At 34.9% G+C, this 16,454-nt stretch overlaps 1 protein-coding gene across 2 annotated transcripts in view; it reads left to right on the top strand.

The window, feature by feature from the left end:
- LOC137654569 (uncharacterized) overlaps nt 1–6,979 on the top strand; it is a 30,720-nt gene extending 23,741 nt beyond the window's left edge. The window contains exon 2 of one of the 2 annotated variants that reach the window (XM_068388313.1): nt 1,500–6,979. In XM_068388313.1, coding sequence (XP_068244414.1) covers nt 1,594–6,507 — 4,914 coding nt within the window. In that variant the 5' untranslated portion in view covers nt 1,500–1,593 and the 3' untranslated portion in view covers nt 6,508–6,979. The remainder of the gene's footprint in view (nt 1–1,499) is intronic. The other variant, XM_068388314.1, reaches the window with a different exon arrangement.
- The last annotated feature ends 9,475 nt before the right edge of the window (nt 6,980–16,454 follow it).

The following is a 16,454-nucleotide window of genomic DNA, read 5'->3' as shown; positions in this document are numbered from 1 at the left end:
CCTTCAGTCGTGGCCGAGACAGGCTACCACTCTGCTTTGAGCACGGTCTTTCGACTGAAGAGTATAGCATCTTGTCCTCTTGGACACTTAACGCGCACAAGCCCAGTTTCGAGAACTTTCCCATCCCCTTTCTTCACTTAAGTGTCAGGTGGTAATTGAGATTATTTTGTCTAGGACTCTGAATTGCTATCTAAAGAGGACTCGACATTAAATATCATGTCGACAACTTTTCCTTAGAACTAGTAGAATCAAGAAAAAGGTGTCAAAACAGTCTTATTCGGGTTAAATGAGCAATCAGAATTTCTCTTCTAGCTACAGCGAGAGAAGCCCCTTCAGTCGTGGCCGAGACAGGCTACCACTCTGCTTTGAGCGGTCTTTCGACTGAAGAGTATAGCGTCTTGTCCTCTTGGACACTTAACGCGCACAAGCCCAGTTTCGAGAACTTTCCCATCCCCTTTCTTCACTTAAGTGTCAGGTGGTAATTGAGATTATTTTGTCTAGGACTCTGAATTGCTATCTAAAGAGGACTCGACATTAAATATCATGTAGACAACTTTTCCTTAGAACTAGTAGACTCGAGAAAAAGGTGTCAAAACCGTCTTATTCGGGTTAAATGAGCAATCAATGGAGCAGAGGCTTTAACCGTTGAGGGGCTTGAGGTACTGTTCAGACGAGGTCACAAAGTCATTTGTCCCAACTTGGCCTCCTAAAAGACCCTTGCAATCAGCTAGGGGATGAAGGCAGGAGTTTGGTAGTACTAACCCGTTTCATTGTATTTAGAGTATAACCACTTCTTGTCCTTGTGGTGGTTACTCGTAGTTGTATGAATAATTCATCCCACACAAGAAAGAGTATATTTTCCATGGATAAAAATCAATCGGGCATTGTTGCTGGTAAGCTACACATCTGAGCAACATTTTTATTATATTATACTGTAAGGAATAATAATCACGATCTTACCTTGACAAGGCAAAGACTGATGGAATGAATGTCAAACCTATTGTTCATCATATGCCGAGTACTTTATTCCAGGCTGCACCTCCCCTTCAGGGGGAGAAGGATTCATTAGTTTAGAGTATCAAGAAAAGTCCTGGCCCTAGAAAACCTCCCCACCCCTATGATGGGTAAACAAGTGGTTGCTGGAATATTAAACATCACTCCCATACAGGATCAGGGAGACTGACTTATTCCAAGAAGAAAAGTTTGTAAATTAGTAAAAGTACTAATCTAGTACAGTTTTTGGAAGTTCCCATCTGAAGTTAGATTAATTTTTTTTCCCGAAATAAAGGTCATTTTTTTCTTACATAAAGGCCATTTTCCAGTTGTATATTTCAACAGATATGTACATTTATATGGTGGCATCTTTATCAGAAAAGTTACAATTACTTAATTTCATACGAATAAATTTCCATTGATGTAAAATCATATATAAACATTTATTCAAATCTGTAAATTTCTAGCTTGGACAGATACCATAATGAATGTTATTTCTTTTCCAGCAGCTGGTGAAAAGAATAAAGGGAAACCTGTCTTCTACCCCTCCTATTTATAATTATAGAGGAAGAAGTGATTTTCATCCCAGAAAATACTGAAATGGAAGAAGACTTTGATGTGGTAGACTATCTGCTGCATTGTGATGCTTCAAACAATATTTTAACAATCCAACCGGATTTACCTGCATATGCTTACTGCTCTGCGGCGTTTCAGAGTCATAATGTTTGTACTACATCACGGTTGGCTCGTGCCTTAAATGCAAATGCTACAAATTCGGATGTAACTAGTTCCCCATCTTTGGCACTTAATGGGATGAGTGTTGAAAGGTCTACTGTCCCATTTTCCCATGCATTTACAACCCATAAAGAAAGTAGCACCACAGGCCAACAATTTCCCAGCTCTGCTGTCCCTGGTTATGGCAACTCTGCAACGGGGTTTTCAGGCAGCTGTAAATATTCTAAGACTATACCTAAAAAACACCAACGATCAGCATCTGATAGTTCAATCACAATAAGTTGTAAATGTAAAAACGATTCTCATGGACCACTCGGGAGCAATTCAGTATGTATGAATGGAAGTAAACCACAAGGAGTTACAAAGAAAGTCGGCCAAAACAAAGAAAGTGATACAACTTATAATTTCTCAGGGAATAAGATTTCAAGTGGAAGCAGAGAGAGAAAATTAGTAAGATCACTTAGTAATAAATGGGAATCTCCATCCTGTGATAATAAATGTAATCTTTCAGACCATACACCTCCTCCCCCTCCACCTTCGGTGAAAAAGCTTCTTCGCAAGTTTGAAAATGCTTCAAACACCTTCATATATGATTCTTCTTCTGAAGGGAGTTCTAACAAAGGCGATGGCTATGACCAGTCTTTCAAAGAAAGTTCATCCAAGCGATCTAAAGTATTCAAGTGTTTTGCTAAAGGTTCTCCTGAAAGTGAAGAGTGTAAATCTGAGAGAATATCAAAAGTAAGTAACAGTGAGCCGAAGAATTATAACCATAATTACAGACCTTCACTAGATAGGACTAAGAGTGAGCCTTCTTCACTGAATGGCGGTAATGTTAATGAACATGTACCACCTAAAGTGGTAAACCATCTAAAGATGCAGTTTGAGACCTCATCTCCCAAGTTAAAGAGAGCTTCTTCATTTGCTAAAAAGGATGACATACATGGGCGTACCAAAGAGTGTGTACAAAGATATTCATCACCCAAGGAGAAACTGGGAAAAAGGCCAATAATGAAAGGAAAAGATAGAGTAGCTCAATCTGATTGCAATGAAAGTTCAGGCATAGAATGCGTTGAGGATAATACATTGAAGGAATCAAGGTCAAAGAGTCCAAATTACGAATTTGTATCAGCATGGAAAAAACAAGAAAGAGAAACTGAGAGGGATCCAGGCACCCCTTCTGTAAGACATCTTGCCAAACGGTTCGAAGAGGTAGTTTCCGGAAAAGCTAAGAAAACTTTAAAAAGGACAGTTACTTTTCCTCAGACATACACTGAAGGAGAAAAGGAATCCAGTGTCAAAACTCCCATCACAGAGGTGCTATCATCAAATGTTCCTCAATCTAAAATCAAAGAAAATAAAATGGCAACATTAGTGGGGTGTCTCTCAGGTCAGTTTGATACGCCCTATCCAGATTTACATCGTAAGAATAAGAAAGTATATGAGCGTTCAGAAGATAGTGAATATGTCACATTCAAAAGGATTGTACAGGTAATAGACATACCCTTATATGAGTGTTCTAAGGAAACACAGTCCCACAATGAAATCCTTGATATGTCTCAAGAGGAACACCCAAATTTTTCAAGTTCATCTCTATGCAAAAGTAGGCAGACAATGGTTGAAAATGAATTTGATAGAGAGTTTGATAATATAATACAGATGAACGACATTGCAAAGGATTGTAAAACGGCAGTAACATTCAGAGAGGAACGATATTCTGAGTGTTCTGTATCCCAAAAACTTGAAACGAAAGAAAACGAAGTGACTGAAAACACACTAAATGAAAATTCCAATACTGATGCTGGGAATGAGAGAAATAAAGAAGATTATAGAAGTCCCATAACAGAAAAACTGAAAGCTGCAAAAGTTTTAAATAAATCTCTTGTAGGCGAGATTGATATTACCAAAGGAAATAACATGTTGCGTAAGGATGCTGCAGAAGAAAAACTACACTCAAAAGTCAATATAGTTCAAAATTACGAGCAGCTTTTCAATAATATAGATCATACATCTGAAGAAAAAGTACCAAATGTACACAGAAACATTACTGAAGGTGACAGAGAGTTTGATGTTACATTATTGATTGATAAATTTAAGAGTTGCAAGAAAGAATACTTAAACAGTTCCTCTTACCACAGTGATGAAGAATGGGCATCACCTCCTAAAAGAAATAAAGAATACACTCCTATGAAGTCTCCTGGATATTTTGAAAGTTTAAGCCCTTCTTGTGACAATCACCTCGGCTCTCTGGATATATGCAATGGAAAGTTCCAGTTAAATCGTAAAAATTCAGATGTGGCATTATTGATTGACAAGTTCACAAAACTAAACAAAAGGAAAATCTCTTCTAGTTCCTCTCAGTCCAGTAGAGGAGAGACTGAAGACTTCTCCCCTGAGCAAACACATTCTACAAGTACTCCAATGGCAAAGGGGAAAAACTTTCAAGGTAAAGTTCGCTATCTTTACTCTGATGAGTTGAGATTCTTTGACGAAGATGAAGATGACGCTCAACCATTTGTACGGACCCAAAGCCTGCGCTTGCATAGAACTCAGTCTGTGTATGTAGGAGAATCTTTTAAGAGAAGCCAAAGCCTTCGACAAAAGAAAAATAATGCTGAATCAAAAGCCTCCTCCCAATCAGAATGTCAAGAGTTAAAGAAAACCTCTTTCTTGTCACCTAGAACTCCTACGCATTCTCCTAAAACTCCTGCACATTCTTCCCAAACTCCTACACAGTCTTCCAGAGTATCCAACAAACCATTTCGATACCTGTATCCTGAAGAACTTGAATACTTCAACAAAAATTTCAACAATATCTATTCTGTAAAAGAAATTCGTAATTCTAATGGGTCGCCCGGTAACAAATTTGATACAGACACAAAAAGCGATGGTGATAATTCTCTTGGCAACTCTGAGTCAGAATCTGACTGCTGTATTCTAAGAGAATGTATAAATGAGACCACGTTTAATGAAAATCAATATTATGAACAATTTACTAATATTTCGGGATTTATTCATTACCTTGATAAGACTGAAGATCAAGCAAATATTGAGAAAGATTGTCTTAACCTTTCGATCATTGATTCGGAAATTTCTGAAATGATCAAGGTCCCTGTTAAAAAGGTGGATTTGCTAGAAATAAATTCCGATCTAGAGGAAAATCTAACAGACCAGGATCTATCATTCATGACAGTGTGCTTAGACTCTTTTGATAGTAACGAAAGTTTACGAGAAAGTGGTAAGCAAGAGCACAATCATGGATTCTCAAAAGACAGCCTAACTATGTCAAATTGTAGTGAAATGTACTTTGACTGTTTTACAGAAGCAATTTCATCTCGAGTGTCTTCAATAGAACATATCGCGCCTACCATCTCGAGCAATGAAAGTGGACGTCAAACAGGTTCACTGTCAAATTCTCTCTCTTATCCAATTGAAAAGTCACTGGATTCTAAAAGTGCACATGCTTGCAATGTCACTTATATACAGCAAAAGGATTCAGAGTTGAAGGCTGAAGATTCAAATGCGAAGTCTCCATTTCCAAATAAAGAATTGATTACTACAGATGAATCTGGAGAATTCATGAAACAGTTAAAAGTACAGGAGTTTGCTAATTATGTTTCTGATATATGGGAAACCAAATCCCAAAATCTTATACCAAACTCCAGTCGGGTTGATTTGGATCAGCCGACTTATGGGGGACACGAGCAAGCTGAAATGTATTTTGATAGTAAGGACGTAGATTTTGAAAAGGGTTTCTCATCGTCACATAAAAAGTACTTAAGTCAGGGTCGGAGACAATCGGATGTTACTCACCTGGTCAAGAAATTTGATATATTAACCAACAGAAGACACTCGCTGTCTTTAGAACCAATTCGTGAAAAATGGTCAAGTGTTCAGGGTTACTCTCACAATCTTCACAACGACTCTAGTAACAACAGGATAAACAAACACTTTATGGAAAACTACCCGGACGCTCGCAGAGTAGAAAGGAGAGATTCAAATGTTGCATCACTAATTGAAAAATTTAGAAACATGGAAAAAGGGATATTCTCTTCGAGTAATATACGACCGAAAGAGACAGATGATTATTTCCAAAATAGCTTTGCTTACGATACAAAAACTAATTTTCCTAGTACAATGAAGAGTGTTAATGAGAAATGCCCCAAAGCAAATACCAACGTAAGTAAGAAGACAGAATTTTCATCAGATAACTTGGAAATCCCTGATAACTTCAGAACAGAGCGAAGAGATTCTGATGTTGCTTTGTTGATTCAAAAATTTTCACAGCTGAACATTCAGAGGCGTTCAAGTTATTCCTCACAGTCCAGTTCAATGGAGTCGCTAGAGATGTTACCAGAGAACAATGACGAAATTGAATCTACAAGAAAAGCCAAACATGCAAGTGGGACGATAAAAAGTGCCATGAGAGGTTGCAGGGAGCTTTATCCAAATGAGTCCAAATATTTTCTTAATGATGTTGCATGCATTTATCCACTGCCTTGCATTAACGAATGTACTTTTACATTACAGCGTGAAGCTGAATCCATTAGTTTAAGCGCACACAAACACAAAGAGAGAACTTTCTCGAATACCTTAACATTACCTGAATGGGTTCCTTCTCTGAATGAAACTTCACTTGGTAATGCCCGAGGTAATAAGATATACTTGAGTCCAAACAACATTTTGTCTCCAGCTTCAAAACTGTTAGCAGACACATCAGACATATCCAATGTTGATTCCAAATTTGAGAGATTATATGATCTTGACCAGGACTATGAGTAGTGATCGCAGTTTTCACGATTCTTAGGACAAAATAGAAGAGGTTAATATAAATTAGTCGTCTTGAGAAAATCAAAGAAATTAAAGTAAAAAAAATATCAGCGGCTATTTTTTTCATACTTTTAATGAAAATTTCCAAGAAGCACAGGTAAAATTTTCATTGAGAAATGTGGTGGAAATCTGAAGGATAAAAATTCCAGTTTTAATGTACTTTTAGAGATTCCAGATAGTTTTTCAAAGGCATGACACCTATCGCGATTAAACTGGTACGCGAGGATCTTTCACTTTAAAGATTATTAATGGTATGCGTATCGTTCAAGATCACAGCAACTTTCAAGGTAACACAAGCATGTTGGTGAGAAAAAGGAAATAATCGTAGAGTAACTCTCTCAACGAAACAAAATTTAATGTTTCGCCTACATTAATCTTAAATGGTAACCAAGCTCTTTGCTCCCGGGTAATATTGTATATTTAATATTTGTTATTGATAATGATGGTTTTTTTATCATGTTGTTTATCATACTCGGTTACTGTTAATGGTATAAGTTTTGACAATTTTACTTAGTTTTGATCAATTTCTCTATATAATTTACCACAGAATGTAGTAATATTATAAATCTTATTGCCGTTTATTTACATGATGTTTAAGTTACAGTATTCCTCTCCTGCAATAGGGAAAATATCTTCAAGTTGAAGCTAGCCATTATAGAGAAATTTACCATAGTTATGCAGAATGCAAGAATGTTTATCCCAGTCACTTATCAATCTTTTAAATTATCAGATAAACTGATATTACTCATATTTCTCCATAAATTAAAATACATTCATGTCTGTCAACTTACACTGATAATTATTTTCAAATGCAATGTAGTTGAAATAATAAATTTTAATGTAACTTTTCTATTTCTAACCCACAGAAATAATTACCTTTGGTCTTATTGGAGAAATTTTCAAGGGAAAATCTATCTTAAGGAACTAGCATAACTTCATAAGATATGAAAAAACAAAGGCAGTTTGCCGCGAACTCTTTTCTTATGATTTATACAGCTTGTTTCTTGATATTCGTCAGTCTTTACACAGTATTAATTTTTGTTTAATAAAGAAAGCTATAACCCTTTTTGGAATATCAATCTTATCCACCCTTTATTTATTCATTTTAAGATATCATTGTTGGAAGACAATACATAATGTTCTTGTAACTGATACGCAATATCTATTCAAAATCGTATTTTTTTTTTTTTTTTTTTTCTTTTTGGTGTTCACAAGAGTTTATTAAATAGTAAGCAAAAATCTCAAGATGATTTTCACTTATGGTCAAAGAAAAAAACGACGTAGATGAAATGAACCTAAAGAGATACCCATTAAACTCACTAAACTCGGTAGTCAATCCTGGTAATAAGTTTATCACAAGTTTCATTAAAGAATTTTCGTCCAGGTACTTTTTTTCTATAAAAGCAATATTTCTTAGATGATAACCAGCAGTTTTTACTACATTATTCATTTGGGCATTGAGAGAAAAGTTAGTCAAGAAATACACAGAGCACGAACTTCACTAGATATCGGCACTGAGTTATGATGTTCATTTGAATATCACTAGAGCTTCTCGCCGTGTTTCTCTTTCCCTTGGAAATGGTAGAATCAAGAAAAGTGTCAAAACAGTCTCATTCTGGTTTCGTGATCAACCAATAGAGCATAGGCCCCTTCAGCTTTATTCTGAGATTGATATAGGGTACTTCGGTTAAAGTATCTCTAGCACAGAGCACAGTATTACTCGAATAGCTACATCAAGAAAAGCCCCTTCAGTCATGGCCAAGACCAGATACCACTCAGCTTTTAGCACTGTCGTCAAACTTAAAGAGTATAGCGTCTTGCCATTGACAAAAAAATAAATTTTTAAAGGATGAAATTTAATCCCTTGGAAAAATTAATTGATAATCTCATTGAAAAAAAATAATTATTGAATGAAACTGCAATGAAAATTCTTTGAATAAAATACTAAGCTTATGCATACGCAGTCAGTTTAGTTAAATAATTCCTTGGTAATAGTCTTGGATAAGATCAAAATCAATAACTGTGAAGAAAAACTTGGAGGCCCAATACAAGACATTACAACCAGTAGAGATGATACAACGATTAGAATACATACAGTAGCATGGTTCAATGTGTAGTTTCGTAGATTGGGAAACTGAAACTATGTAAAAGAAAGGTGAAGTATATTTCGCAAGTCTGCTGTCAGGTAGAACTGTCCATATATTGAAACGTGAGAAGGAAATTTAGTGAGCCATTCATGCAAATGATAGTTATTACAATTGGGAACGTATACTAACTTGCTTGCTTCTCTTTTCCGAAATATGCCCATATTGAGAAGGAACATAGGTAAGAAGGGTCACCTGGATTATTTTCCTCCATTCAGCAGCCTAATTAGTTGGCTGATCAACAGTGTACTAAACATGTTCGGTTTTAAGATGACCCTAGTGTGTATACTGACAGCCTTGTAGCTTTGTCTTGGATATATTCCTACACTAACAAGCTTGATAAATTACAGAAATTTTCTTTGTTAAAAAGACTTTATGCCATTAATGATGTGTTCCAAACATACAACGAGGTTATCTTTTTATTTCAGGAGTAGAAAACCCAGGAGACTGTTTTACTCGCAGTCTTTCTTATAAGCGATTAAAGAAAACTTAACTACTTTGCAAGTCGAGATGCTTTAGGTTCTCGAAGGATTGAACACAATAAGGAAGATACTTTTACATTTATGGTACCTGATCCAAAAGCCGGAGTCCGGGTGCCACATCGGCCTTGACTATCTATCGATAATAAGAAATCGAAGCTGATAATCTGCATATGACTTGATAGAATTTCCACTTTCCATAGTCTGATCTTTATTTACTGCAATGATTTGATGTTCGTTAATGAGTTAAAGGTTAAAGTGAAAGCTAAGAACCCTGATAAATTTTATCATTTGGAGAATTTGGATACTGACAATAACTCTTTGCAGATGCTAGTCGATTGTTGCTATCCAGAGTAAAGAAATGCTTCTTTCCTGAAGTGTTTGACTATTTTGATTCTGGTGAACGTTTACTTAAGGATATACCAATAATAGTTAGCCAGCTTAATGTTTGTGGACAAAGAAGGACTTGTACGGAGTAAGCTGTCAAGAATAAAGGATGGTGGGAGGTACAAGTTTCCTATCTTACTGTTTAGAGATACTATCTTGACTAAATTGATCATCAGAGATTATCATGAACGGTTTGCTCATGCAGCTGTGTATTCTCTCTTGTCAGAGATGCAGAAAGATTTTCGGGTACCAAAGTATTTTTCTACTATTAAGAAAGCACTAAAATCTTGTCTATTGTGTAGGCGATTTAATGAAAGGGCAATAGAAATTATACAGAATTCTTGCAGGGCTTTCAGGATTAATGCCCCAGAAATAACTCGCACATATTTTTATGGATTATAGTGATCCTTATTTTGTTCATTCAAATAATCATAAGGTGAAGGTTTGGTTATTGTGCAATTCGCGTAACTGGAATAGGGAAATTAACTTGAAACTTTGCTATGACATGAGTGTCAAAGAATTTCTTAGAGCCTTCCAGATACATTGCTTTGTTTGGATTGCCAGAGTTATGCATATCGGATTTGGGAACTCAGCTGGTCGCAGGTGGAAACACCATTTTAGACCTCTTAAAAGATTGCAGAGGTCAAGTTATATTTTTAAGAAAATTGTGTTAAGCCAATTCAATTTGAGCATTTTTTCAAGGGTCGCAGTGAGCTAGGATCAATGGTGGAAAGTTGCGTTAAGTTAGCTAAGAAATTGATTATAGTTCCATAAAAAATAATGTACTGAACATTAGGAACTTTGAATTTTTAGTGACTCAGACTGTGCATCTTGTCAATAGGAGACCAATTGCCTTCAAAGTATCCTTACGTGAAGGAGATTTTGACGAATCCTTTCCAGAACCTATTACTCCAGGAAACTTGGTTCGGGGAAATTACCTTATTTCTGGTAATGTAATTTGAGATTTGCAATTAAATCCATATAATTTTGAAGATCCCATGTTCAATATAGATCCAACACGTCAGATTAAAGACAGCTATTCCCAATTGAGAAAGGTTAGGAGCAATTTCATAGATTTGCACCATTCGGAGTTTTTAGCCACTTTATCATAGCAGGCAGTTGATGTTAAGAACAGATATCTTCCTGTCAAGCATAAAACCTTGCAGAAAGATGATAAAGTACTAATTAAGGAGCCATTTAGTAAAAGTCTGTAACCTATGGGAGTTGTGAAAGAAATTGTAACAAATGGTATAGGAGAAGTTATGAGTGCTGTAGTATTGAATATTATTGAAGGGTAAAACCAAAGACTATATACTGAAGGAAGATAGGAAGGCTCAGGCTTTTAACACACAAATGAGTGTGCTATGAAAAGATGCCAGATACTCCCATGCGAAACGAATGGCTCCATCTGTTGAGCGAGCAACCAAACTTTCTGAGCGGTAATGCTTACGGGTATATAGGATGGAATTCGATTGTAAATTTTGCGACATATTTGTTCATAATTTGCATTACTATGTCAGTATATCTTACTCATATATTCATGATATTCTTAAATTTTAGTTAACTAAATTGCAAATTATGTTTCTCAGTCTATTTTTCAGAAATTCAATAGCTATATCTCTTATGATTTAGTTAATTTTCTTGCAAATTTAAGTATTGTACAGTATATTACAACCATTTTTAAATGTTATATACAATACCACATTCGAATAAATTAAAACATACTGTATATCTGATTTGTTAAACTTAGCCACAAATGCTTGTGTAGGTATACATTTAATTACAGTTTGTAGGCCACTGTAAGATGGAGAGATATTAGGTGTATAAGAACACAATTGTACTTTATTCTTTATTGAAATGGAAAAGCATGATGCACTCATGTATAGTTTAGTATTATAAACTAATAAATGTATAAATGTACAATCAGAAGGATCAAAATAACACTAAAATTGTATCACACACAAAAATAATCAAAAGGGGGTTGAAAATAGAAATAAGGTAGCATACAAGCCAACAAAAAATGAAAAAGATTAACTGTGGATGCCTTGCCTTAATCTTACATCCAATATCAGTGGGGCTTACTCATTAGCAGCACATACTGCATGTATTATACTGTTTAGACTCACCGTTCTTTGTCCTTAGGGAACATGTGAAATACCAAATGAGGATCGGTTTCCTTTTGTTTATGGCACACAACACACTTGTGTGACTTCTTTACTGTCGGCGCCATGATTTCGTTTGAGTCAACTGTCAAATTCTGAATATAAACAAACAGACAACAAACGATGTATACCTACAATGCCATCTGAAATCGGAGCAACCAACTATTGTGTTCACTTTGGAGTTGCCAACTAGCATATTAACATTCTATTTTGAGCCTGCCTATCTTCCTTCAGTATATAGTCTTTGGGTAAAACTAGAGAAGTTACAAAGACTTGTCTAACCTTATATTTCTATTAAGACCTAAAAAGGCTAATGAAGAAATTCAGGAGGATAAATCTTCAATATCTGACATTATTGAACAACCTCGAATTACTCTCTTAAAAAGAGAGCCACGACATAAGTTTGTAAGGGGAGAAATAATAGAATTTAAGCAGACTAATTCTTTTCTTTTATTAAGGAAATACACATTTTACAAGTTCATTTTTACAATACATATCTATAATATAAACATGTAAACTTTAATATTGGTTTTCCCGATGTGGTTTATTATTCATAGTAGATTAATATCTATATGACGTAATAAAAGACTAACTGTTAATGCAATAAACAAAAATTACCACAATTTATATACTTTAAACTTCAATTATTATTAAGGAATTTCTCACTAATTTTACTCATTGGTAAAAGACATGAGCAACAGTAAGATAATTTAAAATTATAAATAGTACTTAAAACTCTTTTCTGCCGAAAGCAGAGTTATATAGGTTTAGTTTCGGTTGAAGTTTTACTATGTAAAATGTTTCCAACAATCTTAGCTCGGTCTCAAATCGAGCTTTACATAAAATACTAAAATAAAGATGATTAAAATTGGTGTTTCACACTCCATGGCAATGATCTCTTATAGAGGATTCAGAAGCCTTACCCAGCGGTAGAAGGGTCCTCGAACTAATGCCTCTTTGTTCAAAGGTTCTGGTAGACAACAGCTTAGTTGAACTAGCCACATATTCCGAACTACAATTCGGACACAAATTTATAAAAACTATAGAACATAGTTCGCTAGATAACGACTCTTTGGACTTGAGCAAATTGCCTATCTTAAAATTATTGAAAAATACTATTTTAATGTATATTTTTGAAGTAATTTTTTTGTTATGTGCTTAATTTTTCTTTCTATCTTATTATTGATTTTGTACGATATGTAAGAAAATCGGAAACGTGTAATCTGGTCTTTTACTTCACAAATCTGGTTATCACCATTAATGATTTTGGCAAGAAAATTTTGTACTTTTATAAAATAAATTATCTTGGTAACCATCGTTGTTAAAGAATTCTTTTAAGAATGTTATTTCTTCCATAAAGAAATTGTAGTCCACATTACTCTTCATTTTCTTCACATTCCTGAATTAAACTTATCACCTCGTCGATTGACCCCTCTTTATTTTGTACTACACATAATTGAATGTCTATTTCCTTTCCAATATCTACCTCGTCAGCGTGGCACAGTGATTACCAAGATTTTTCTGTTTTGTCTGTAAGAGAAGGCAACAAAATTATCATCCCAAAGTTAATGTAAAATTAAGTTTAAGCGATGTAGTAGTACTGATTATGGACCATTTAGCGAAATCTCCTATTTATTCTATGGCTGCCATAGTTATTGACATGACATAGGTGACGTAGTTCAGGTCAAATTATTTAAAGCCAACATTAATAGTTGCTAGATATTTAGTCTTTGATTTAAAGATAATCGTTAAAGTTGCAGGATTATCGAATGATGATAGGACTGTTGATCGTGATGTTAGGTCCAAAGACTATAGGTTAGGTCTCTTAAAGCTGCTGTGGTTTGTAGAGCGAGAAATAAAAGATCTCTTGGATTGTGGGTTATTACTTAAGATTTTTTACGAGGGCCCAAATTGTGAAAACTACTGTAGAAACAGCGGCCCTATTAAGGGTTAGGCTCTTGCGGTAATTGACCATTAGCCAATTACATACCCAAGCGTTTCTTCACCTACTTGAAAATGCCATGTGTCCAGGTACAACACACTTGAGACCGCAGTGCTCTCCCGGCTTCCAAGTCTATCGAACGAAACATTTAACGAACATTTTCGACTTTGGTGATTACTGTATATTTGTAGTTCTTGTGTGGGAGGAATCCTTTACATAAACACAACTTTGAAGTGGAGTGAACGTCTGTTAACCTCATCCGTACAACAAGAGTACCTATCTGCATAACTTTACCATCGATGTCTTGTAAGGTTCACAGAGTAACCATGAAACTCTAATCCTTCAAGCGGAGGCAGTCTCGGCACGTTACCAACCAGGATATTCTTCTAAGTTTTCGTCAGACCGGTCGACACATTTTTGGGTAAGCTTACGGGATTTGTCCTTGCTCTTTAATGTTTCTGAATAGTCTAATCCCATTTGTCCAAATGACATAAATTGAGTTATATATACAGATTTCGAGCTATTATTTGAACTGTTGCTATATAGGTTTTACGGCTTTCATTACTTTGAATTTTCTTGTATGATTTTGATAATTTGTTATTAGGTTCGTGGATATCTACTTAAGGGTTGCATTTTGATTTCGGATATTCATAAACATTTTTGTGAAGGTCAGAAATCCATGTAGGTTCTTTAAGAGGAATCTTTGTCGAGGCAAGGTCAAGTTCTCTTGCAGCAGCATTGCGACATCTAAATATTTCGGAGCTTTATTCTACTGGAAGACTTCATGCACAGCTCTGCTGTACATATTGGTATTCACTCGACCACTTGTTAACTTTATTCATATTAACTAGAGAGTTGCGAAGAATATGTAGATAATTTTATATTTGTAGTTCAACCTTACATGGTGTTTAATCTGTGTTTGCGTTAATTTCTCGAGCATTTTTAGGGTAAGGCTATTGGGTATAAGCTTTTAATATTGGACAATTCATTTTCTAAAAAAAATTTGAAATGCTAGTTGACATGGTATTCAATTTACTGTTTATATATTGATTTCATTAAGATTTTAAGTTATTTACTAATTTCTAATCTATTACTAAGAACTTCCTTGAGTGTAGAACTGTTTTTTTCTATCAATTTTCGATCTTTTTTTCCGCTTGGTCTTTTGGACTTTTGGTTCCGAAGTGGTTGGGTGCAAGGTCTATAGAATACTCTATAGACCTTGGTTGGGTGTGTCCTGGTGTCGGTAATCGGTGATATATTTTTCGCATTACTCACACGTTATTTGATAAAACTTTAACATTGCATGCACAATGGCAATTTCGCAGGTACGAAAACGTAGCGACATAAGTTGTTTGGAGACATACAACGCATCAATTGACTTGTTAGAATCGGCGGTATTGATAACTTATCGAGGTATTTTAATAACTATATTAGATTAGTGTAGATTAAGTCATATTTGACTAAGCTTAGGTCTGACTAAGTAGATCAGTAAGAGTTAAATTCTTAGTTCGAGGTTGAGGAAAAATTACTCGGTGACTTTTGGTAGTGTCATTAATAGAAAAAACAAAATTGAATTTCATAAGCTCCAGTTTCCTCAATGTCGTGCAAATTCAAAGTATATGTTTACTTCAAGATTTGTCGAACTTAGTCAGCATTTGGTCAATAATTATAAGCTTAATGAATTTGAAAACACACAAACGTTCTTTAGCGACTGCGGCATGGCTTTAGTTATGTAAAGTTCAATCTGTGACACTACGAACTTACACCAGTGCTAAAGGAATTTTGGTGGTTCCCTTCATCGAAGAAGTTCCTAAAACTGCAGTTAATAAAAGTATTGATAGTTAGTTTAATTGGGGCAAAGAAGACCCGCATATATTATGGATAAGATGAAGAAATTAATTGGAGTGATTATAGAATAAAGTTAATTTTTTTACTTCATTTGGTCTGTTACCAACGATATTTGAAGACTTAGTCGTAGCATTAACAAGATAATCTTATCCTACTTAAGATTAACTGGTGGATAAGCTTCTGGAAGCTTGTAGTAGATAATAATTCTGATTTTTAAAGAAAAAGTAGCATCTCGACCATGTATTTTTTTTTTTTTTTTTTTTTTTTTTTTTGCAGCGGACATGAACAACGTGTTTTTGTTTCTTTTTTGCAACGGACATGAACACTACTTAGCCTATTCCCTGCAAGAATTGCCTGTTTTGATGTTGAAACCAACATAAAATGGCGCACGTAGTGTACAAAGTATGTTGATGTGAATGACCAAAGCAAATAGATTATGGGCGTTAAAAGGGTTCTTAAACTGTTTTGAATCTGCTCACTATAGTCAATATTGTAAGCTTCAAACTAAGGGTCTAATAAGTGTAGGAAAGGTAAACTTTTGGAATTTCCATGGCAAATTTAAGATTAAAAGAGGGGGGCTAAGGATGAAAACTAACAACATACCAAAGTCAATCAGCTTGATTGAACAAGGAAGTGCGATGTCCGTAGTAGCTATATCCACACAGATTGAATTTAAAGATTTATTTCTGCCCTTTTTAATTGTAACTACTGAATTGGATAGTTCAATTTTGAGGGGCAAAGTCTTATGCTCTAGTATTCCAAATTATATTATGGATGGAACTTCAGCAAAGCTAAAATTTTTACTTTTCTTCAATTTTAAAATTCAAACTTGTCAATTTTATCAAAGGTATAGCTTCCAATGAATATTTTTAAATCATTGACGAAAAGATTACATATTAGAATTGACGGAAACAACTAATCTATCAAAGGTATGAAT

Source organism: Palaemon carinicauda, chromosome 15 (assembly GCF_036898095.1).
Source record: "Palaemon carinicauda isolate YSFRI2023 chromosome 15, ASM3689809v2, whole genome shotgun sequence".
NCBI classification, from domain to species: domain Eukaryota; kingdom Metazoa; phylum Arthropoda; class Malacostraca; order Decapoda; family Palaemonidae; genus Palaemon; species Palaemon carinicauda.
The sequence above is the reverse complement of the archived record's forward strand: the minus strand, read 5'-3'. Positions and strand labels throughout refer to the sequence as shown.